The sequence below is a fragment of the Hylobates moloch genome, unplaced genomic scaffold (assembly GCF_009828535.3).
Source record: "Hylobates moloch isolate HMO894 unplaced genomic scaffold, HMol_V3 SCAFFOLD_6, whole genome shotgun sequence".
In the NCBI taxonomy this organism is placed as follows: Eukaryota; Metazoa; Chordata; class Mammalia; order Primates; family Hylobatidae; genus Hylobates; species Hylobates moloch.
In genome coordinates this window covers 19,612,225-19,637,903 of record NW_026652281.1, presented here as the reverse complement: position 1 = coordinate 19,637,903, position 25,679 = coordinate 19,612,225, and the positions used below count along the sequence as shown (strand labels likewise).

The window sequence follows — 25,679 nt, the reverse complement described above, 5'->3', positions numbered from 1 at the left end:
ATATTGTGTTGATTTGGGGTGGAGAGTTCTGTAGATGTCTATTAGGTCGGCTTGGTGCAGAGCTGAGTTCAATTCCTTTATATCCTTGTTAAGTTTCTGTCTTGTTGATCTGTCTAATATTGACAGTGGGGTGTTAAAGTCTCCTATTATTATTGTTTGGGGGTCTAAGTCTCTTTGTAGGTCTCTAAGGACTTGCTTTATGAATCTGGGTGCTCCAGTATTGGGTGCATGTATATTTAGGATAGTTAGCTCTTCTTGTTGAATTGATCCCTGTACCATTATGTAAGGGCCTTCTTTGTCTCTTTTGATCTTTGTTGGTTTAAAGTCTGTTTTATCAGAGACTAGGATTGCAACCCCTGTTTTTTTTTTTTTTTTTTTTTCCATTTGGTTGGTAGATCTTCCTCCATCCCTTTATTTTGAGCCTATGTGTGTCTCTGCACGTGAGATGGGTCTTCTGAATACAGCACACTGATTGGTCTTGTTTCTTAATCCGATTTGCCAGTCTTTGTCTTTTACTTGGGGCATTATTCCATTTACATTTAAGGGTAATATAATTATGTGTGAGTCTGATCCTATCATTATGATTTTAGCTGCTTATTTTGCTCTTTAGTTGATGCAGTTTCTTCCTAGCATCAATGGTCTTTACAATTTGGCATGTTTTTGCAGTGGCTGCTACCAGCTGTTCCTTTCCATGTTTAGTGCTTCCTTCAGGAGCTCTTGTAAGGCAGGCCTGGTGATGACAAAATCTGTCAGCATTTGCTTGTCTGTGAAGGATTTTATTTTTCCTTCACTTATGAAGCTTAGTTTGGCTGGATATGAAATTCTGGGTTGAAAATTCTTTTCTTTAAGAATGTTGAATATTGGCCCCCACTCTCTTCTGGCTTGTAGAGTTTCTGCCAAGAGATCAGCTGTTAGTCTGATGGGCTTCCCTTTGTGGGTAACTCAATCTTTCTCTCTAGCTGCCCTTAACATTTTTTCCTTCATTTCAACCTTGGTGAATCTGACAATTATGTGTCTTGGAGTTGCTCTTCTCGAGGAGTATCTTTGTGGTGTTCTCTGTATTTCCTGAATTTGGATGTTGGTCTGCCTGGCTAGGTAGGGGAAGTTCTCCTGGATAATATCCTGCAGAGTGTTTTCCAACTTGGTTCCATTCTCCCCATCACTTTCTTGTACACCAATCAAACATAGATTTGGTCTTTCCACATAGTCCCATATTTCTTGGAGGCTTTGTTTGTTTCTTTTTACTCTTTTTTCTCTAAGCTTCTCTTCTAATTTCATTTCGTTCATTTGATCTTCCATCACTGATACCCTTTCTTCCACTTGATCGAATCAGCTACTGAAGCTTATGCATGCATCACATAGTTCTCGTGCCATGGTTTTCAGCTCCATCATGTCATTTAAGGTCTTCTCTACACTGTTTATTCTAGTTAGCCATTCATCTAATCTTTTTTCAAGGTCTTTAGCTTTTTTGTGATGGGTTCGAACATCCCCCTTTAGCTCGGAGAAGTTTGTTATTACTGGTCTTCTGAAGCCTGCTTCTGTCAACTCGTCAAATTCATTCTCCGTCCAGTTTTGTTCCATTGCTGCCGAGTAGCTGCGATCCTTTTAAGGAGAAGAGGCGCTCTGATTTTTAGAATTTTCAGCTTTTCTGCTCTGGTTTCCCCCCATCTTTGTGGTTTTATCTACCCTTGGTCTTTGATGATGGTGACCTGCAGATGGCATTTTGGTGCGGATGTCGTTTTTGTTGGTGTTGATGCTATTCCTTTCTCTTTATTAGTTTTCCTTCTAACAGTCAGGACCCTCAGCTGTAGGTCTGTTGGAGATTGCTGGAGGTCCACTCCAGACCCTGTTTGCCTGGGTATCACCAGCGGAGGCTGCAGAACAGCAAATGTTGCTGCCTGATCCTTCCTCTGGAAGCTTCATCTCAGAGGGGCACCTGGTTGTATGAGGTGTCAGTTGGCCCCTACTGGGAGGTGTCTCCCAGTTAGGCTACTCGTGGGTCAGGGACCCATTTGAGGAGGCAGTCTGTCGGTTCTCAGATTTCCAACTCCCTGCTGGGAGAACCACTGCTCTCTTCAGAACTGTCAGACGGGGACGTTTAAGTCTGCAGCAGTGTCTGCTGCCTTTTATTCAGCTATGCCCTGCCCCCAGAGGTGGAGTCTACAGAGGCAGGCAGGCCTGTTTGAGCTGCGGTGGGCTCCACCCAGTTCGAGCTTCTGGGCCACTTTGTTTACCTATTGAAGCCTCAGCAGTGGTGGACTCCCCTCCCCTAGCCTTGCTTCCACCTCGCAGTTCAATCTCGGACTGCTGTGCTAGCAGTGAGCAAGGCTCTGTGGGTGTGGGACCCACCGAGCCAGGCACGGGATATAATTTCCTGGTGTGCTGTTTGCTAAGACCATTGGAAAAGTGCAGTATTAGGGCGAGAGTATCCCAAGTTTCCAGGTACCGTCTGTCACAGCTTCCCTTGGCTGGGAAAGGGAATTCCCTGACCCCTTGCGCTTCCCAGGTGATGCGATGCCCCACCTTGCTTTGCTCACACTCTGTGGGTTGCACCCACTGTCCAACAAGTCCAAGTGAGATGAACCTGGTACCTCAGTTGGAAATGCAGAAATCACCTGTCTTCTGCGTCGCTCATGATAGGAGCTATAGACTGGTGCTGTTCCTATTCAGCTATCTTGGAACAATAAAAACACAAAGGTTTACTTTTGAGCACTCATTTTTATCTTGTTTTCACTACAGGAGGAAAGGGTCTAGGAGCAAATGTAAACTCCAAGTTTTGCTAATAATTGATAAAGCAGTAAGTTCTGTTTACAAGGGCCAACCAAGAGGGTCACAGTGTCCCTGAAAAAATGGAAACATTCCAAAGCCGGTTTCCTGAGAGATTCATCTTAAAGTACATAGGACTAGCTACTTCTCAAAATAGAGCATTCAGACTTTTCTGTTGACTGAATTGTTGTTTAACTAGGACCAATTAATTTTGCAATTTTACTTGTGCCAGCTTTTACTTTGCTTGCCAATAACTAATTGCATTGTTTTCTTATTTTTGTTTTTAACACCAACAGTCAGTTTTTTGTTTTTAAAAAAGCCACTTTGGGATACTGAAGTTTTAAGCCAAGACTATTTAGTTGATTGGCTCGGTAAGTAGGTCGCTGGAGAAGTCAACCATTCTTTCTGGCATACCTTCAAACATAAATGAGATATATGTTTTCCAGAGATGGAAAAATTCTGTTTTGATTAACAGATTTTGTCATAAGATGTAGCTTAGATCATAGTCACTTTTACACTTAAAATACTGTGTTGTTGGCGTCTGCAGTCTCATTGGTGAACAATATAAACATACTGTTTTTAGCACATTTAATTTCAGATTTCTTGGATTCTCATTGGATGTTTCTGGTGGGTGGTGTACTATTAAATCATTATACCCCCAAGGAGAGTATATTGAGGTAGAAAGATGAATCACGTGGTTCAGACAGAGGTGAGCCAGACAGACCTAAATTCCACGTATGGTCTGCCACTTCCTAGCTGTGTGGTTAAAGATAATATCATCAGTTACCCTGGATCTCACTGAACTTAGTTGTAAAATGGTGATGATACCATCTGATTCACAGTATAATTCTGAGGGTTAAATGACACATCTTTTGTAAAGTGGCTAGCTGAGTGCCTGGTATGTACTAAGTAGATCTTTAGTGTATTTAAATGATTGCTATTATGATTATAGAGTAATCCTGGGGCTTTTAATAAGGGATCTCATTTGGATTTTGTAGCTACAACCTTATTTGATGTTAGCTAGTATATACGGTCATGAATCACTTAATGACAAGGATACTTTTCTTAGAAATGTGTTAGACGGGCCAGGCGTGGTGGCTCACGCCTGTAATCCCAGCACTTTGGGAGGCCGAGGCTGGCAGATCACCTGAGGTCAGGAGTTTGAGACCAGCCTGGCCAACATGGCAAAACCCCGTCTCTACTAAAAATACAAAAATTAGCCGAGTGTGGTGGCAGGCACTGGTAATCCCAGCTACTTGGGAAGCTGAGGCAGAAGAATCATTTGAACACAGGAGGCACAGATTACAGTGAGCTGAGATCGTGCAGCTACACTCCAGTCTGGGGAATAGAGCGAGACTCCAAAAAACAAAGAAACAAACAAACAAATGTGTTAGGTGATTTTGTTGTTGTGTGAACATCATAGAGTGTACCTACACAAACCTAGATGACATAGTTTACTACACACCTAGGCTCTGTGGTATGGCTTATTGCTCCTAGGCTACAAACTTGTGCAGGATATTACTGTACTGAATATTGTAGGCAATTGGAACACAATGGTGGTAAGTATTTTTAAGTGAAAACAGAAATAGTACTGTAAAAACATAGTGGTATAATCTTATGGGACTACTGTTATATATGCAGTCCTTCATTGACCAAAATATCATTATCATCACTATGTGTTAGCAGTAAGTTAATGACAGAGTTAGGATTTGAGCCCATGTTTACCTGATATCATTATATGTAATTCTCACATTCAGCCTTGCCACCTCTGTAAGGAGGCATATCATTTCTTTACATTATTTTTGCTCCTGACAGTATTCAAGCATCATTCCCTTTCAGTAAATACATGTTCAACAGATAGTATAAATAAGAACCCCAGAGTCAGTGTCTCCATGGCCAGTAAAGAAGAAACCACGCATTATCAGTGCTTAGACACTGTCTTTTCTAGCTACTGAACCATTTAAACTTCCTATTAAAATCAGTTATTTTCTTTTGTAACAAGTAATTGTTGATCTAGCTGAGTCTAGGAATGAAAAGAAAAAAAAAAAGCCAAACAGTCTATTCTACTAAATACAAGTAGAAATTTAGAAATGTCCTGAAAAGTAAAACAGACATCATGTGTGGATATCATAGCATGTAGGTAAGATAATAAAAGTTCACATGAGCTATGTATTTTATCTATCGGCATACATAACACTTTCTATAAAACTTAAAGGGGGCCGGTGCGGTGGCTCATTCCTGTAATCCCAGAACTTTCAGAGGCCAAGGCGGGTGGATCACCTGAGGTCAGGAGTTCGAGACCTGTCTGACCAACATGGTGACAACCCATCTCTACTAAAAATACAAAATCAAAATCAGCCAGGTTTGGTGGTGCATGCCTATAATCCCAGCTACTCAGGAGGCTGAGGCAGGAGAATCGCTTGAACCTGGGAGGCGGAGTTTGCAGTGAGCTGAGATCCTGCCATTGCACTCCAGCCTAGGCAACAAGAATGAAACGAAACTCCATCTCAAAAAAAACAAAAACGAAAACAAACAAACAAAAAAACACTTAAAAGAGCATTTATTTTTCCTCTGACTCTTTTTCTTAGTCTTTAAAAAACAATTGCCTTTATGGTTGAAAGTCATTTGGAGAATTACAATGGCTTGATTGTTAACAAGAACATTTGCCCTGCGCCATTTCAGTGTAACAGTTTATGAAAACTAACAATGCAAGGCTGCATGCATTATTTTGTGTTTATAGAGAAGACACAGGATTTTTACTTCTTACGAAGAGAAATCTGAAATGCTTCAAAATATGTTGAACAACAAAATACTATCAAATCTAAATTGAAAGAGTTCAGGGTAATTGAATAGTTTTTTAAAGGTCTCTATTTATAAGTACAATGATTTAATGTGTGGTGTATTAAGAAAGGATGGAGAATAAAATATATACCATATGCAAGTAAATCTGAAACCTTGTGGGTGCCTACTGTGTCTAAAGTGCTTTTTGTACCTTTTGGGAGTGATGATTAGTAACACTGACATCAACACAACCAGGAAATCCCAACCATATCACCACCCTCAAAACCAGTTACCAAATGAACAGTAGAGAGTGGACAACTTTTTGCAAAAATATGCAAAGTAAATTAAAAGTTAGCAAGTGTTCATGTGTATCATAGTTTTTATTATGCCATTCATTCACTCATTCATCTAGATAATAAATATTTGTTGAATATCTCCTTTGTGCTAAGTCCTGAAAATTTAGCAGTGAATAAAACAAATTTCCTCAGTTCAAGAGTTTACAACCTAGTTCTTGAACTATTCCTCGAGGCTCCATCAACACCTGTTTGTGAATTGGCTAAGAGAGCTTTATGATTGCAGAGAGCTTTATGATTGTAAATACACATAGAGCACCTGAGGCAGGTGAGGTCAGTGGAAAAGGTACTCAAAGTAGATGGATAGAGAAAAGGTGAGAGAGAAAAGGAAAGGGGTGGGGGGAACAAAAGAGAAAAGGAGAGGGGAAGGGAGAAGATGGAGATGAGGGAATGAGCAGGAGGAGAAAGGAGGAAAAAGACAAAGGTAAGCCCTGCAGGCTTTTATGATTTAGCATCAGAAAATCTGAACTCTAGTTCCCATGCCACCTTGCCTAGATGTATGAGCTTGAGTAGAGTATTTGCCCACTATAACCAGGCTTCCCTCATCCTTAAAATAAGGTTAATGTTTACCTATCATGGCTGTAAGTGTGGATCACCAAAAATAATGTATAAAAACATTTTGTAATCTATAAGGTACTTTAAAATGGCAAGGATTCTTATTTATCATCAGCAGCATTATGATTATGACTAAACATGCCGAAGGATATAGAGATAATAGCATACAAATTGTAAATGATATAAAAGCACCCCAACATTGTTCTGTTTGTTCTAAGTAAACAGAAAAGCATACATCAGTAGATGATAATCTTGGCAGCAGATAATATTAGCAATATCAGAGATGAAAAATTGGGGGAAAGGTCGTGGTTTAATCTCAAACACTTTAATTTTCAATAAGTTTCCCAGGGAAATTTGGGATGCCATTTGATATATGCTCTAATCCAAAATACACAGATATAAGACTTCTGCAAGTAATTTTGAGTCTTCAGACTATGTAGGAAGGAAATAATAGTATCATAAAAATTTTGATATTTTTCTTATCTGTGTATAAAAACTTGGTGTCTTAATATTGGTAACTTTTATTTTCATATTTTGTGTAGCCTGAATGTGTATTTTTTCAGTTATATCAAAGTGGAGTTGACAGTCTCAGAAACATTGGACTATATAGCATAGAGACCACGTTTTGAGTCTGCTGTGCAACCTACTAAGCTGTGTTACCTTAAAAAAGTTACTTAATTGTTTACCATTTCATTTTCTAAAATATAGCACTTTACCTGTCTCCCAAAACCACTGAGAGTGCCTTTTAGTTAGCCTTGAGTACATGGCAACTATTATTTTTGTTAGTGACAGTAACGAGAGTAGCATTTGCCTGGTGGTTTAGCTGAAATCTTTTCCTTTGGCTTATTCCTAAAGACAGTTATCAGATACCAGCCATGATGGAAAACTTCACCTATCACAGTGCACATTATCTGGCGTGGCCTATGAAACCCGTTTGGAATTGGTTCTGTATAACCTATGAAAAATAGAATTTTTCTAAAATATACCAAAACAATGTGTTTAAGGTTCTATTTCAAAGAAACTACACTATTATTTGAAGCTACATGGAAATGCCTGAATACATAGTTCTAGGAGGTATAACTTAAAAATAGAAGGCAAAATCATTATAAAGCCAATAATAGAATGTGTACGTGATGATGGTCCCGTAAGATTGTAATACTCTATGTTTATTTTACCTTTTCTAAGTTTAAATATATTTAAATACATAAACACGTATTACTGTGTTAGAATTGCCTGCAGTGTTTTCAGTACAGTAACATGGTGTGCAGGTTTGTAGCCTAGGAGCGATAGGCTATATATCATGCAGCCTAGGTGTGCAGTAGGCTGTATCACTGAGGTTTGATCAATGATTATCATTGGGTCTTGTGTGAATTAAATGTAAAGAACCCAACAGAATACCAGGATCATAAATTATGTTCGACAAATGGATACAATCATTATTTTTAACTGCATAATGGCAGAGACAGCCACCCATACTAAGAAGTCGCTTTTGCTCAGGTCTCTTCATTTGAGATTTGTTGTATGGAGGGAAACCCACGTAGTGTGTTACATAACCTTAGTGAGTTGGCTTTAAACAGCTTTCTTGTCCTCTCTAGTAGCAGTACATCCATAACTACTTCTCAACCCTCAGTGGCCAAGGTTGGAATGCTCTCAGACACAAGTTTGGAGTGAGGTTGCTAGCTCTTCTCTGGCCAGAAAGAAGAGGTTTCTTCTACTGTTAATAACGAAGAGGTCATGAGGGAAATAACCCTGATGGGGTCTGAGTCTTGCAGAAATACTGCCTTAGTATTCACTGCCTTTTAAAAATATATATATCATTTACTTACTAATGAGTCTGTCTGTAGATTGCTTTGGTCTGCATTTACTTTTCTAATTTCACCACTTTCTTACTGAAAAATAGCAAGCCATATGCAACATGCCTTCTTGTGCCATTTCAGTAATAATTGTTCATTGACAACAGAAGATGTGTTAGAAATAACATCACATGAAGTGTTTGACTTTTTCTTTTTTGTATAATTTTGGTTATAATAATATAATGTATACATTATATTATTATGTTATAATAATATTCAATCTGCTCACTTCAAAAATGTGGGAACAACTGAGAGTGAAAACACATAAACCCACTTAGAAACTTGTGTGCATATATTCAGGGCAGTTAAATCATGTCAGGAAAAAATATGTTATTGCAATAGAAAGACTTGTGCTTCTGTTATTCATGAGTTTTGTATTTCACTCCTCGAGAACTTCGCTATGTTAAGTGAGGAATGAAGCTCCAACTCACCCTGCCTGGTTATGCCCTTTTGGGTGGGAAGAGGAAGGGCATGGTCTGACTTGGAAACAAAACAGGCCGGAATCACTAGAAGCACTTCTCCCATGTAAGGACCTGGATTCCCAACCTGTTTCTCTCCTTTCCAGGGTCTATGATCTCCTCTTTTTAGTCTTCAACTTTCTATTTAATGAGCTTGAGCTCATTGTATGTCATCATCATCATCATCATCACAACCAACAGTAGTAGTAATAAAAACCACCACTGTAGACACCATTTAAGGAGGACTGATTCTGGGTCAGGCACCATAATGAATGGTTTATATAGACCATTTAATTATCTCAACAACTGTATAAGTTGTATGGAGTCACTTTTCAAAAGAGGAGAGGGAGACTCAGAGAAATGAAGTGACTTGTCCAAGGTCACACAACTAGCAAGTGTCAGAGGCGATGTTTGAATCCAGATTCTCTGGCTGAAAATCCCATACTCTAGGGAATCAATGCAGAATTCCAGTGTTTTGCTGAAACCATATGTTTTTGTTTTTAAGTCGGTGGGGTCCACAGGGTAAGTTGGAACCCATTCTTGGGCAATAATTTTGCCTATTTAATCATCAATTTTCTTAGAAATCAGAGCTACGTGTGTATTATGTGACAAGCCTGTTGAACTGCTCTAAATAGTAGGATGGTAACTATAAGCATGTGGCAAGATCTCTAATTTCGCTTTGAATTCTAATGTTGCTTTGCACTATGGAAAGCTAAAGTTAACCATTTGTAGCTGAATTTCATATTAGGTTAATTAGTGCATAAAAGTTTAAAGTTGAAATGCTTACCAATGTATTAACAACTATAATTAATCAATTCCCATTCCATATCTTTGAAAGTATTAGCTTGTTTTATGTAGAATAATATAGTTTTTAGTGCAGCATAAATAATATAACTCATACTAATGGCATATTAGAAGGATATATAAAATTTTTACCCATATATTTTGCAGTCTCAAAAATGTGAATAAGATCTAATGTTGATGAAGAAACAAGAAATCAATTTGTAAAGTAAATGCTAAAGGATTTTAGGCAGGGATTATAATTAACATTTCTGTACTTGCAACCCCACCTAATGAAGTACATTGCATGTGGGAGGAAAAAAAATTTGTAATTTTTGAATGAACATGCTTCTTTGAAAACAGAAATTAAGCCTACAATGTAGACTTTGTTAAAGGTCATAGAAAATCCAGCTGTCGGGCTGGGCGTGGTGGCTCATCTATAATCCCAGCACTTTGGGAGGCCAAGGTGGGTGATCACCTGAGGTCAGGAGCTTGAGACCAGCCTGGCCAACATGGTAAAAACCCCGTCTCTACTAAAAATACAAAAATTAGCTAGGTGTGGTGGTGAGCACCTGTAATCCAAGCTACTTGGGAGGCTGAGGCAGGAGAATCGCTTGAACCTGGGTGGCGGAGGTTGTAGTGAGCTGAGATTGGGCCACTGCACTCTAGCTTGGAGGACAGAGTGAGACTCCATCTCAAAAAAAAAAAAAAAAAAAAAGAAAATCCAGCTGACTCATTTTCTTGCAGTAGTTTACGATCAAAATGGTACAAAGTTCAGTTTCTGTAACCAGTTATCTATCTAGCACCTAATGGTATGCGGCCAAGTAGAGTGAGCAGAAGGATGGAGAACACACATCATTCTTTTGAGATGCTTATAATTCTACAGGTATCAGGTAATGCAGTGAAGCATAAATCCTCATGAGACAAAGTCATTCCCTTAAAGCATTTAAACAAATGCTATTTTGTGTCAAGACAATATTCAGAATTCACTGTTAAAGGACATGAAAAGATTTTTTTTCTTTCTTTCTTTTTTTTTTTTTTTTTTTTTTAAGATGGAGTCTCACTCTGTCCCCTAAGCTGGAGTGCAGTGGCATGATCTTGGCTCACTGCAACCTCCGCCTCCCAGGCTCAAGCAATTCACCTGCCTCAGTCTCCCGAGTAGCTGGGATTACAGGCGCCTGCCACCACACCCAGCTAATTTTTGTATTTTTAGTAGAGACAGGGTTTCACCATGTTGGCCAGGCTGTTCTTCAACTCCGGACCTCAGGTGATCCACTTGCCTCAGCCTTCCAAGGTGCTGGGATTACAGGCATAAGCCATGGCGCCTGGCGGAGATTTCATTTCATTAAGAAAGACTGGCAGTGATAATGATTCTTTATCCCCTACATGACTCTTCAAAGTTTTAACTTTCTCTATCCTCACCTACATTTCCTACCACTATTGAAGAAATAATTTGGTTACACTAAATCCTGTTTGAGAATTCTAAGCATCTCACCTAAATAAAATTAATTGTAACTTATGAAAGAAATGACATTGTATCTCCTCTGATTCCTAGGAACCTTCTCACTTTCTTTTTTCTTGCCGTAAAAATTATTGCTCTTGGTAAATACTCAGTTTCTTTGGGCTCTAGAATTCCAACAAAGATTTGGAGCCACGCTTAATCATATTTTAACTTTGTTGGCACTTATTTTCCCAATTTAGACATACATATCATTAAGAACATATAAAAGTTTGTGCTGGGAATTTCTCATTCCAGATGAGAGATTTTGAAATTAATGAGTCAGTTCAGAGATTTGCACTTACAAGTTCAAAACCTGAGAGTCATTACAACAAAATCTGGAACTAACATTAAAAAAGAAAGTCTAGATCCTTTGCTTATCCAGTTTTTCATGTTTCTAACTTGTCACTCCTCCTATCATCCTTGGTGGTTTTTCACATTTTGCCAAAGCAATCTATATACAGCAGCATGATGTGTGTATGTTAAGTAGAACTAGGCATTTTCCCTGGATTCTTACATTTTCCTTAGATTTGTTATAGAAATAAAAATTAATAAGACATCTTAAGGCTATGACCCCACTTTCCACCACATATCAACTTCATTATAATTTCTGTGTTGCCTTCTACTTTCATACAGGTTTTATTTATAAACTGATTAGTCCCACTTGACTTATTTCTCTTGCTGCTTCTTTGTGATCAATCTGGGTTATAGATTTCATGAAAGTAAATCAAGAGTTTTCCCCCAATGTATTGCATTACAGTAGAACTAACCCAATGACTGACAGTTGGCCTTTTGAGGGAACCAGATACTGATTTATGTTTCCAGGGAAATGTTTAATGCAGAACTCTGAATTCAAACTCAAAGCAGAATATATCTTGTGATTATTTTAAAATTTTTCCTGAAAAAATTAGAAAAAATGTAATTGCTTTAGGTGTAAAGGTCTATATTTTCATGTAGAAACTTGAGCATTCTGATCTGTTTTTTTTTTTTTTGAGACAGAGTTTTGCTCTTGTTGCCCAGGCTGGAGTACAATGGCGTGATCTCGGCTCACTGCAACCTCCACCTCCTGGGTTCAATCAATTCTCCTGCCTCAGCCTCCTGAGTAGATGGGTTTACAGGCACCCACCACCATGCCTGGCTAATTTTTTTGTATTCTTAGTAGAGACAGGGTTTCACCATGTTGGCCAGCCTGGTCTCAAACTCCTGACCTCAGGTGATCCACCTGCTTTGGCTTCCCAAAGTGCTGGAATTGCAGGCATGAGCCCCCGGGCCTGGCCGATCTGTATCTGTTTTACATTCAGCACCATTATTTTTTTATTTTTTGCCATGTATTTCTTTTGTGAGGTAATTTTATAATTTTAGAGTTAATTAGTCTATGGTTAGATTACTAATTATACTGTCCACCAACTTGTGAGCTTGATGTATGAGTTTCCTAAGGCTGCTATAATGAAGTACCACAAACTTGGTGGCTTAAAACAAGCGAAATTTATTTTCTCACAGTTCTGGGGGCTAGACATCCAAAATAAAGGTGTCAGCAGAGCCATGCTCCCTCAGAAGGATCCAATAATTTTTTCTTGTCTCTTAGCTTCTGGTAGTTGCCAGTAATGTTTGACTTTCCTTGCATTAACTCCAAAAGGCCAGTGGGGTACTATTGTTTAATATCCCCAAGGACATTAATATAGATTTTAAGATAACCTATATAGCACTCAGAAATCCCTTGAACCTCCTAAATGTATAGCATATTATAGAAATAAGGAAATAAAATCAGAGTTGCCATGTAGAATATAAAAGTTGAACTTCATGTCAGAGATCCATGCTAAAGTAAGGGAGTGGTGAATTTAAAAAGAATTTAAATAATATAAATAATTGTATGCCTGTCTACTCTGGAGAAAAAAATGATGCTTCACTTGCTTACAGAAAAGACTATATAGGAATGATGACATTGTTTCTTTTGTATCCCACTGACTGTTGGGTACCTCAGTGCTTAATTATTTCCTCATCAAGGACCCAGTCCCACCTTCTGTCTCTCTTGTTTTCACCACTACTCCCCTCTTGAACAGATGATATTTTTTTCCTGGGTTACTGGGCAAATCAAGAAGGTCTGGTTCAGTTTCACAGATTAACTCAACATAGTCTCACCTCAACAGTTGCTCCTTTGTTATCCTTGTAGCAGATCTTTCCTAAGAAACTTGTCCCTTTTTCTTTTTGAACCTTAAATTGCCAATCACTCAAACTGTGAATTGTAAACATTGTACCCAATATGTAATTTCTCGATCTTCACCTCTCTCTCCCACCCTACCCCATTTTGGAGTCCCCACTCACTTAACTTTTGGCTTTGGAATGATTTCCAAACCACAATGATCTTCTGATTTCAGAGCAGTCAGGGGATTCTCCCGAATGTTTTGCATTACAGTGGAACTGAAGAGTAACCTACAGACAGCTTTTGGAATAACTAGCTACCAAGTTGTACTTCAAGGAAAATGTTTAGTGCAGTATCCTGAATTTAGATTCAGACAGAGTTTTAAATAGTTTTATTTAAAAATTGGTGGGGGGAAAACCCATAATTTGAATAATGGAGTCTCTTAAATTCAGTCTGAATTGGACTGCTTGCATTGGTCTGTCAGGTGATAATTAAATTTCCCTTTCAGTTGGTCCTGTTGAAACAGAACCATAAAATGGCTGTGATATTACTTATCCAACATGAGAAGGAAATCAGCATTTTATTTACATTTTACCCGTTTCAATACACAAAACAACTCCAAAGTGAATAGTTTGAGATTTAAGGTTTGCTTACCTCTTCCCAACCCTTTGGCTTTTAGATTTGTTTGGAACTGTAGAAGAAATCCTTCCGAGCCTCTCAGAAAATATCAGTGTTTGGGGGATGAAAGATTCTGTTCCACAAGGTGTAATTTCACTCAAAGAAAAACTGAGCACCTCATCTGATGAGCCCGTGCCACGCAGCCACCATGTTGTCTCACTCCTCAAGTCCACTTGTCTTTACATTTTTACCTCTGGAACAACAGGTATGATCCAATTCTTTTGAAGGCTAAAATGAAGGCGACAAATTTGCAAAGCAACGGTGTTGGGCAAATTTCTACCACGGGTAGTGACCAACCATCTGAGAACGCATGCTTGCAAGAAGATGTAAGGATCTCAGAGGCTAGAACTTTCCAACTTGGATGGAAAATTAATTATCTTAACTTTTACTTGAAAAGTCATCGTGTTCATTTGGCATTTGTCCCATTTGACAATATTTTTTAAAGTTTGGTAGTACAAAGGGCACGGGAGTGTCCAAACACCTCGATCCAGTCTTGTTGCTCAGTGTATGATACTTGATACTTGATTTTTTGGGCAAGATCTTTGTTAGCTTCTCTGATCCTCAAATTTCTGATCTCTAAAATGAAGAAATTAGTTTAAATAGTTTCTACTGATTCTTTTGGATTTAAAAAGTGTTTTAATGTACTTGAAAACAGTTCTCTATATTCCTGTGTAAATTATTAAATCCTAAGCATAATCCAGGTATACCTGCAATTTAAGCACCTGTTGCTGGCTCTCCTGATTTTGGTTAGGGTAATTGAATCATGTGACAAATAGGAACTCTTGAAGGCACTGCAGGTTTGGACTAAGATACAAAATAAAATCAAGTAAATAAACTTTATTTTAAGTAAACAACAGCAATAACAAAGAGTAATAAAACTGCCTGAGAATTCAAAAGAAGGGTCTGGCACAGTGACTACTCACACCTATAATCACACACTTTGGAGGCCAAGGCAGGAGGATTACTTGGGGCCAAGTGTTTGAGACCAGCCTGGGCAACATAGTGAGACCCCATATCTACAAAAAAATAAAAAAAAAAATAGCCAGGTGTGGTGGCATGCACCTGTAGTACCAGCTACTCAGGAGGCTGAGGCAGGAGAATCATTCTATCCCAGAAGTTCGGGGTTACAGAGTGAGCTGATTGCACCACTGCACTCCAGCCTGGGCAACAGAGCGAGACTCAGTCTTAAGAAAGAAAAGAAAGAGAATTCAAAAGAAATATTAAACTTAATTGATTTCTAGGAAAAACTGAATGGTATTAATGGTAGCCTAAATAGGCTTTCATTATTAGTTTGAAGATGATTGGTGATTTGACTTAGACATATTAAGAGTATTCTGTTACTTATTTCTTGTGCATAGGTTGTGAGCAACTATTGCATAGTAAAATTTTTCTTACATTTTAAAAATCTATTCAGTTCCTAATTGTAATCCCTTTTAGACTGGAGAATATAATTTTTTTTTACTATGATTAGAACAGTTTTGATAAATGAACTGAAAAGTGCTAATATGTGTGTGGCTACTCTGTCCAGACTGAGGGAGCTTCTGAGATTCTTCGGGCTACCTAATCAGGTCTACGGAATAATAACAGGTCTAGAAGTTGGCAGATTGAACAGAGACACAGTCTCTTAGGACAAAAGGAATGGAACTAGAGATGACAGCTACAAAATTTTAGAAAAGGAGGTGATGACTGAGTGTGGTGGCAGACACTGCAGACCCAAGGAGCTGAAGCTTATGGTGAAGCCTTGAAGAAAACTCGTTTGCCCCCACCAAACCCCAGAAAGGCTCAGAAATTGGGTACCAGGTACCTCAAAAAGTAGAAGATAAATGTGAAACTATAAACAGGAAACTTTATGGGAAGTCTGTTTAAGGAACTGTAGTCCTGGATTGCTTCTTCCACCCTGATAGAAGTCCTGAGGCATATTCTGTGGAAAAGATGAACTTCTGAAAATACCAGGAAGAACAGAGGTTTAAAAAGTAGGGCATATAAGAGAAAGTCTCCCTCTCTATAAATATGTATATATGTATATATGTATATAGATAGATATACATACATATATATATATAGATAGATAGATATACATATATATATATATGTTCTCTTTAATATATATAACTTCTTTTAATACTTGACTGAATTGATCTTTAAGATTCTTGTCTGAGGAATCTGAATAGCCCACATGTAAAAATTGAAAGACACTGATCACGATGGATTCCCCCAACAGAATGTCCTGGACAGTGAAACCAACTAGTAAATAAGTGTTCTTCAGGCACAGAGATTCTAGTTAATAATTTGTTTGTTTATTTTGTGTTTTTGTGTCTGCACTTTTAAATATAAACTAATAGTCAATAGTCTCCAGATAGTTGAAAAAAATCCTCCTGAATATATTCTAGATTGGATTGAGACCAATACAAACCAAAGATAAAAAGGATGTTGGAGAAAACTGACAAGATAGAGGAGAAATTTTCAAAAAAATATTATTGTTAATATTCTGAAAGATGGGCACAAAAAAGTGTCAATAATATAAAAATAACATACTACAAAAAGGGGAATATTCAGAGAACACAAGTGTTGGAAAATCTCTCAAAAAGTAAAGCAAAAGTTAAGGGAAGGAAAATAGGATAGACAAGATTAGGAAATTAGTGATTCTGTCTAGGAGGGCTGATCTTCAAAAAATCAAGAGTTCTAAAGATGAGAGGATGAACACACAAATAAATGTAACAGAAAAAAGCAACGGGCAAAAAGAACAGAAATAAAGAAGGAATGAGAAGAAGGGGGTGTGAAAATTATTTTTTTTTCAAATTCAAAAATATCTAGAACTATAAGACCTGAGTTGTTAGACTGAAAAGCCCTACAAATTTCCCATCGAAATGGATAGATGAGACTGGTCCCAGTACAAGTCATCATGATATTACAGACTACTGAAAACTAATAGAAGATTCCAAAAATGAAAAAAATAGAGATACCATGTTAGATCCAAAGGATAAGAAATCAGAAAGACTGATAATTGCTCAATATATATACTGGAAGTCAGAAGATTATAGAGCAATGCCTTCAAAGTCCTGCATAAAAATGACTTCTTACCTAGAATTCTTTACAAGCAGCCGTTCAAGTGTATAGGTAGAAAAAAAAGACATTTTCAGACACATGCGGACTGACAAAAACTTACCTCCCAAATGCTCTTTATCAGATAGCTACTGAAACCAAATGTGTGATACCACTGTAATTAATTTCTAGAGTCTTAGATCTATCCAGAAAGGCCAACTATAAAATTACATAGCGTTTGAGATACAGTGCTACTTAGCAACCTGTCAAAGGAGCATTGCTAAAGTCAGAATGACCTCTTTTACAAAGTAAATAGACTACTTTGATATATTTTGTGTCAATTGCTAGTGTAGTTGTTATCAGCATCGTCTTCTTTCTATTACTTCCTTTCTAGTTATATGAATACGTATGCATATGTATATGTATGTATGTGTGTATATGTATTTCCTGTTCTTTTCTTTTCTTCCAGGTCTACCAAAAGCAGCTGTGATTAGTCAGCTGCAGGTTTTAAGGGGTTCTGCTGTCCTGTGGGCTTTTGGTTGTACTGCTCATGACATTGTTTATATAACCCTTCCTCTGTACCATAGTTCAGCAGCTATCCTGGGAATTTCTGGATGTGTTGAGTTGGGTAAGGCTTTATTTTCTTTTCGATAAGTTTTCAAAATACCTAATAATTAGAACAAGTGTTTATTAACATTTGAAGTTCTATCGGTAGAATTTAGAGTGATTACATGCATATTATTTTATTATAACACAATATTTATTTTTAAAAAACTGCACAATTTTATGGCATATTCAGTGTTTTCCTGAGGTGAAAAGAACAGTTTTCTGAGGATTTGGCCATGTGGTTGGAGCTGGCTATTGGCTGGGCTTCTCTCTCCTTGCGGTCACTCACTCTCAAACAAACTACCCCCAGATTCTTCAAATGTAGCAGAAATGTTCCAAGGGAGTGAGTATGGAAGCTGCATAAATCTTAAGGCCTAGTCTTGAAAGTCACATAGGTTATTTCACCTTCATTCCATTGATCAAAGCAAGTCATGGGCCAGCCTAGATTCAAGATTCCAGGGCTGGAGAAGTAGAAGCCACCTCTTGAAGGGAGAAGGAGCGAATTTACGTTGCAAAAGCAAGAGCCCTGAAGAAATTGCTGAGGCCATCTTTGCAAACAATCCGCCATAGACACTCAATAAATTAGCTGGTAGAGCTTGTGACTCAGTAGATTCCATTCATAAACATGCAAGATTATGTGTCAGTTTCTAGACCTCACATAATATACAAACAGTGGAGATCATTTGCTACTTGTATTTGTCTATAATACGGTAATTTTTAGAATTGAATATTTAGAATATGATCAATATCCACCATAAATAAAGATGAGATATTAAAAGACATTAAAATCTTCAGTGGACATACATTGTTGTCAAAATTAGGTTCTGCAGTCGTTTAAGAACTTTTTTGTTAGTACTATCTTGCTAATTCAACCTTACTAACAGTTGACCTCAAGATATGTTGAGGTGGCCGGGTGCAGTGGCTCACGCCTGTAATCCCAGCACTTTGGGAGGCTGAGGCGGGTGGATCACGAGGTCAGGAGATTGAGACCATCCTAGCTAATACGGTGAAACCCTATCTCTACTAAAAATACAAAAAATTCGCCAGGCATGGTGGCAGGCACCTGTAGTCCCAGCTATTCGGGAGGCTGAGGCAGGAAAATGGTATGAACCCGGGAGGCAGAGCTTGCAGTGAGCTGAGTTCACGCCACTGCACTCCAGCCTGGATGACAGAGTGAGACTCTATCTCAAAAAAAAAGAAAAAGAAAGATATGTTGAGGCTGCTTTAAGGTTTTAAAAATGAGTAATATGTATATATTCAAGTTCAAAAGTAAGTGAATATTCTTGGCTTCTATGAAGAAGGATGACTGTTATCAATAGCCATGCTCTAATACTTTAACTCTTTTATTTATTTTGACTGTTGCTTTTCTCCTGGGTATTGCAAAAAGCATATTTTCAGTCAAAATATAGAATTACAGTATTTTTAACAGACTTTTTGGATGGTAAAAATCAGTGTTTCCAAACGAGTTTGATATAAATTAATGACGATGAGTTACTAAAGTTTTAAAATGAGCATACATGTTCTAGACAGAGAAACATCATTTATGTTTTATGTTCATTCTGCCCTTGAATTTTTTTCCCTAGTGCCTGTTTTTGTCTTTTCTTACAGGTGCCACTTGTGTGTTAAAGAAGAAATTTTCAGCGAGCCAGTTTTGGAGTGATTGCAAGAAGTATGATGTGACTGTGTTTCAATATATTGGAGAACTTTGCCGCTACCTTTGCAAACAATCTAAGGTAGGCGTAATCATTATCAGAAAAAAAAATATGTCAGAATAAATATTGAGATAGAAAAGGTTATTTTTATTTCTTTATACTCTACCTTTGTTACTGGCGGGTCTTTGTTCTTAGAGCTCCCAAGATAGTGGCAGGTGCTACCTAGATGGTGGCGGGCGGCTCCTAAGATAGTGGCAAGCCTTGTGTTCTCTGATCTAGGGTTCTTGGCCTTACAGATTCCAAGGAATGGAACCTTGGGCCGTGCGGTGAGTGTTATAGCTCTATTAGAAGCCATGGTTCATGGAAGAGAACCGTGGAACCCAGCAACTAGTGTTCAGCTGGATTAGGACAAACCCGGGCAGTTAGTCGCTCGGGAACAATGGCGAGCCTCTAGCCCGATCGGGAGTGGCAGTGGGCACCTTGCTGGATCAGAAGCAGAGCAGACACCCTGCTGGATCCGGAGGGGTGGAAGTCAGCAGCGGGGCTGCGATGGCAGAGATCAGCAGTGGTGGACGGCCAGCGAAAGCTCAGCTTGAGCCGGAATAAACACAGACCAGAAGGGTATGCAGTTGCAAGACAATAGAATGAAAACAGAGCTCCCATACAACAGGAGGCGACCCAAAGCAGGTTGCCACTGCCGGCTCGAATGCCTGGGTTTATATCCCGATCTTTGTCCCTCCCCTGTGCTCTCAGGTGATAGATGATTGACTACTTCTTTACCTCCTGCTTTTAGCCTAATTGGTATTTTAGTGAGCTCTCTACTACCTGATTGGCCGGGTGTGAGCTGAGTTACAAGCGCCCTGTTTAAAGGTAGGTGCGGTCACCTTCCCCAGCTAGGCTTAAGAATTCTTAGTCAGCCTAGGAAATCCAGCTAGTCCTGTCTCTCACCTTCTTTCAGAACATAATTTAGCTGACTTACAAAGATGCATGCAATACCCCAAGATAAAATAAGACAAGTGAAAGAAAATAAACAGAGAGCTATCCAAGAATGTACTAATGTGCTTTGTACTGTAGCAGGATAGGACAGACCCAAAGACTTTGTGTTTAGACTCAAATTAAAATTTGTATAAACATAACACGCATCAGATTATGAAATTAGATTCATGCTGTGTTTACAGAAAGCAGTTATTCTAAGGTTAAAATAATCTTTTAAAATGCTTTTCTTTAAAAAAATAACTACTGACCACTGACACTGGTTACAATTTATTTTCTATTTTTTCTTTTGAATAAGTGATTATATTAGGATATCTTTTTGTTTTACTTTAAATTAAAAAAAAATCCCACATTGCTTTGATTTGCACTTGTCTCCTTACCTGAAGAAGTCATTTCTACATTCTTTTGATCAACTGCCACCATCTGAAAAACGGATAAGCAGAGACAGTTGCAATAGCCTAAAGTTTATCTTTATTGGTTCATTTGGTTTTTTTGCCCTCAGAAGTTATTTTCTTTTTCCTGGTTTCATTTATCTCTCCAAATGCTTCTTCTTTAACTTTATGATTTTCTAAACATTCTTGAGACTATATAGAAGTGACTTTCTCTAATCAAATTTATTTAATTCTTTATATTATTTTATTATTATAAATTATTTATCTTTAATTATCTGATTATTTTAAACATCAGATCCACATCAGCCCCTTCAAGAATGACAATAGAGTAGGATATTGCCCTACATGGGGTGGGGCAACAGAACCTTGGCCTTTGAGACCCACCTTTCCTAGACTAGAGGATCTCTCACTTATCACCTCTGCCATCATCACATCTGCTTAAGGTGTGAATGGTGTGCTGGGATATCTTCTCTTTGGCTAAAATCTGGACATGTAATTTTTCAATTAATTACCCAGAGCACAGCTGACACTAGGCTGGAGGCATTTAAATAAGACTTTTCATTTTGAACTTGGAGTTTACCAAGGAGAAACCTCCAGTTGAGCTTCTGACCCACCTCCGTGTGGCAGAAGCCATCCTTACTCATTTTTTGTCTGGAGTGCTTCAGATAACTACAGATTCCACAGATTCATAGCCAAGACAAAGAGTTCCAGATAAATGTTTTCAATTTTTTCAATTCTTTGTCTCTTCAAGGAGACCTTGCTTCAGGTAAGGGTTGTAGTCTTAACCTAAAGAACCCCAATAATACACTTAGAATGCCACAACCTCACATATTTTCTCTTCTAGTTTTCATTGTACTTTTTGGTAATGTGATATCTGGACTAGGTTAATTTAGGGAATTAATGCCCTCCAGTAAGATTAAGGTCACCTTCAGATGAGATTCCATGACTTTAGTACAGAACACAGTAGGTGCCACCTAGTGAAGCTCATCTGCTTTCTAAACCATGTGCTCCACCATTCCTGTTTCCTCTCATCCTTTAATAGTGACAACAGTTTGTGTAATGTCATTGCTCGGTAAATATTTATTGAATGGTTGAATATATGAATTTACTTATTTCTAAAATTTACCAACTTAAATAATGCTGCATTTAGTATCTTCATGCAATTGAGCTGATGTAGGTTTTCAGAAGTGAATGTAAATAGTCAAAGTATATGGATACTTTGCGATTTATAGAAAATATATCTAAATTGCTGTTCAACATGGTTGAAGTCATTTAGAATCTCATGCACATTGTAGGAGTATGCCTGTTGCACAGTGTCTGTCAGTACTGGGTGTTATTCAAAGTAGTGGTTTTCCAGTTGTGTTTCTTGGAAAATTAGAAGCTCTTTTAAGCTCCCTCAAAAGTCCTTGAAACATGGTGAGTAAGAGTAAAAGCAGGCCAATTTCCAAGACCCACCCTTTCAAATATCATGAATTAAACCCAATTTCCTGATCTCCTCAATAATACTTTGAACAAAGGATGCCTCAGTGGTTTTTAATTAGAAAAAGTAAATTTGATTATTTACTTTTGTTTATAATTTTATAGACTAGGAACAAACATAATGTGCTCTGTTAAGATTACTGGCAAGGCAGGACAGTTTTCCAGCTGTATTTCCCTTTAAAAATGTCTCTTTTGTGTCTTGTACTCATTTGTTTGTTTGGTACATAATGTTTTACCTTATCCATTTGAACTCCCACTTCATATAATAAAAGTATTAATAGTTTTTCATATTGGTTACAAATCTCTTCTCAGTGTTTTCCTTTAAGTTTTTTAATGAAATGAAATATTCTTTTTACTCTCTGAATCTGTATTGCACTAATTTGGAGAAAATATTATAGCTTCAGAGAATTTGAGAGAACTGAGAATTGAAAACAGAATACCTGATTGCTTTTTAATTAATTTAATTTTTAGGGGTGGGCATGGTGGTTCATGCCTGTAACCCCAGCATTTTGGGAGGCCAAGGTGGGCAGATCACTTGAGGTCAGGAGTTTTGAGGTCAGCCTGGTCAATATGGGGAAACCATCTCTACTAAAAATACAAGATTTTTTTTTTGTAAAATACAAAAATACAACATGGGTAAATTATCTCTACTAAAAATACAAAAATTAGCCGGGCATGGTGGTGAGCACCTGTAATCCCAGGGAGGCTGAGGCAGGAGAATTGCTTAACCCCGTGAGGTGGAGGTTGTGTGAGCCGAGATTGTGCCACTGTACTCCAGCCTGGGTGACAGAGCAAGAATCTGTCTCAAAAGAAAAAAAATTAATTTTTAATTTTAATTTTTAACTAAATCTCTTCAAAAAAAATTATGTTTATGAAATAATCTGCAAATGCTTACCTGAATGCAAACTGAGGAGGAAAGAAGGAAATAAATACAGCTTTACCCAAAGGAAAAATTAATAATTTTTTTTTAAGCAGAGAAGCATTGTACTACCTAATCCCCTTTGATGAACTCACACAAAATGAGTACAAGCTGTTCTTGGCATTAAAAATTAGGAAAAGGAGAAATTCATTCTATTATGACATCTTTTCCCTCCAAGGAGATCTTACATTTTTGCTGTCCAATATTCCTTTCAATGACATTCCCTTGAAATGAAGGGGCAGTTTCTGCTGCCCAGCCAGCACATCAGTGGATTCAGGTAGAGCCAGAGAATGAACACGTGACATGGTCCTGGTCCTCACCTTCAAAGAATTAAAATTGAATGTCTCATAAGCCATGGTTTGAAGCCCCACAGACAGTTATTTAAAAGAAAGCAAGACCATACGTTTTTAAAATAGATTCAGATTTGTTGACAATCTCAGGGTAAGTAGCATATTCCAAAGGAAATTTACCTGCAGGCAGAAGTCAGAGTGTGAGTTGAATGTTTATGTGTAGCTGAACAAAAACTCCCTAGGGTTGGCTTTCTCTGGCCAGAAGCATTTTTCCATTCCCATCTTTCAAACTTGCACCCCATCCCCCACTTCTCTTTTTCAAAACTCCAGTTACAAAAGTTCTTTTGGCATAAACATTAGATGTACTTCTTTAAAACTGCTGGCAGCAGCATTATCTTCAGAAAAAGAGACTGACTCCTGTTAGTCATGGTGAGATGAAGTTGTTCTTCTCTTCCCCTGAGACTAGGAAAGCAGGTCTTCCTCACTTTTAATCTTCCAAGTTTTCTATGTCACTAAAGCACCATCATACGATCTTATTGGCTCTAGTTCTATATTTTCTTAATACTAATGTTGTCTTTAATATTGATTGGTGAGGAATGTGTTGGAACTCTAGACATCAGTGATCCTCTAGGGGAGTCTTGCTGCAGAGTTTGTCTTATATAAACAATTCTACCTAACACAGTCAACAGTTAGCCATATCTAGGGATATATCTAGGGATAGACCATATATGTAACATATTCATTTGCTCATTCATTCATTCATTCATTCAAGTAATATTGTAGGATTAGATATACAGGGACACACAGGACAAATCAGACTGCTTCTCTCTTAGAATTTATATTCTCTTTGATGAGGGGGAGAGAAAATAAACCCAGCAAACACAGAGGAAAAGTAATTACAGACAATGACAAGGGTTATGAAGAAACAAAACAGGGTACAGTGATGGAGAATGATGGGCTGTGGGAGTAGGACATTGCTAATTAGATTTGGTGGTCAGGGACGGCTTCACAGAAATAGTAATCTATGAGCTGAGGACCTGATATGACAAGTGGGATCCAGGCACAGAAAAGCTGGGAGGTTGCAGTCATGACAGAAGAAACTGAAAAGGAAGAGGCCCACAGAAAACACCACCTGAATGTTTGAGGAGAAGGAGGGTATGCTGGGACATCCATTGACCAGATCTTGTAGGGCTTGAATCTTTGTAATCTTGGAGGAGAAACTTGGATTTTATTCCCATCAGAGTAGTTGAAAAAAGATGAAGGAAAAACTGGAAAAAATTATACCACTTTGGGATCTATTTTGAAGGAAAGCTAACAAGACTTGTTAGATCAAGGATAGGAAGTGAAGGAATGGGTAGAATCAAGGATAAGTCCTAGGTTTTTGGTTCAAACATGTAGGCAAATTATGAACTATTTGCTGAGATGAAGAAAACTGAGATTCAAGGAATTAAAATTAATTTTTTTAGATCTGTTAAGTTGGATATATTAGGCATCCAGATTAAGAAGCTAAATAGGCAATTGGATGTAGGAATCTGAAGCTCGAATAGTACAAAAGACAAGACCTAATGAACAAAGCAAGGACCTATAGTGTGATGCATGTATGATGCTTATTTTTCAAGCTACAATTTGTAGTTTGACATTTAGGCTATATCATTTGTCTATATATGTCAATGTAGAACACCCACATTTTGACATTCTCCAGGCATAGTCTATATGTATTAGTAATACATTTTCTAAAAGTTATATCCCTTTTCCTTATTTTGTTTTCTCAAAAGCTAGCAAATTCCCTGGGAGCAAGAAAACATCCTTATGATTCTGAATACTTTTGGTAAAGAATATTAAAATTTGACAAAATGTCTTACACTTGACTCCCATTATAAAAAGAGAGGTATTTTAAAGTATCAGTGTATTCAATCAATATATTTTTATGCATTTTTAAACTATACAAATTGTGTTAAATTTTTCATTAGTAATGCTTAGAAAATCCTGCAGTGAGCCCCTAAGAGTTTACAGGGTTTTTTTTTTTTATTGTTTTGTTTTTCCAAGGCTGACAAGATGAAAATTTTGGAACACAAGAAGCGATTTATGGCAGTGTGAGAGTGTTTAATAGTTCAATTTGAAAGGAAACCTGCTTTCTTTTCTCCAAAAGAATCTATCATTCCTTTCAAGAGTTTTCTTTGTCATATCTAGATATGATATGGGAATGAAGAAGATTCAGTAGTGCGAGAGAATAAAATTCCAATAGGAGAGATCGAATGATGCTAACTTGATCTTGGTATCTGAACTTGTTTGTTTGTTCATTTGTTTTGCCAGTTGCTTTTTGAATGGGACCAAAGACAGTCATAAGCTAAAATCTTGGCTTTACCTTGTACCTGGTTAAGTGCATTCTATTTATTCTTTTTTCTCTATTGAAAGTGGGCATATTAAAAATATTCTCTCATCAC

The 25,679-nt window shown here is 37.7% G+C and overlaps 1 protein-coding gene across 1 annotated transcript in view; it reads left to right on the top strand.

Moving 5' to 3' along the window:
• Nucleotides 1–25,679, top strand: part of SLC27A6 (solute carrier family 27 member 6) — a 74,169-nt gene that overhangs the window by 5,737 nt on the left and 42,753 nt on the right. Inside the window, exons 2-4 of the mRNA XM_032156528.2 lie at nucleotides 13,864–14,067; nucleotides 17,374–17,532; nucleotides 19,119–19,243. Coding sequence (XP_032012419.1) covers nucleotides 13,864–14,067; nucleotides 17,374–17,532; nucleotides 19,119–19,243 — 488 coding nt within the window. The remainder of the gene's footprint in view (nucleotides 1–13,863; nucleotides 14,068–17,373; nucleotides 17,533–19,118; nucleotides 19,244–25,679) is intronic.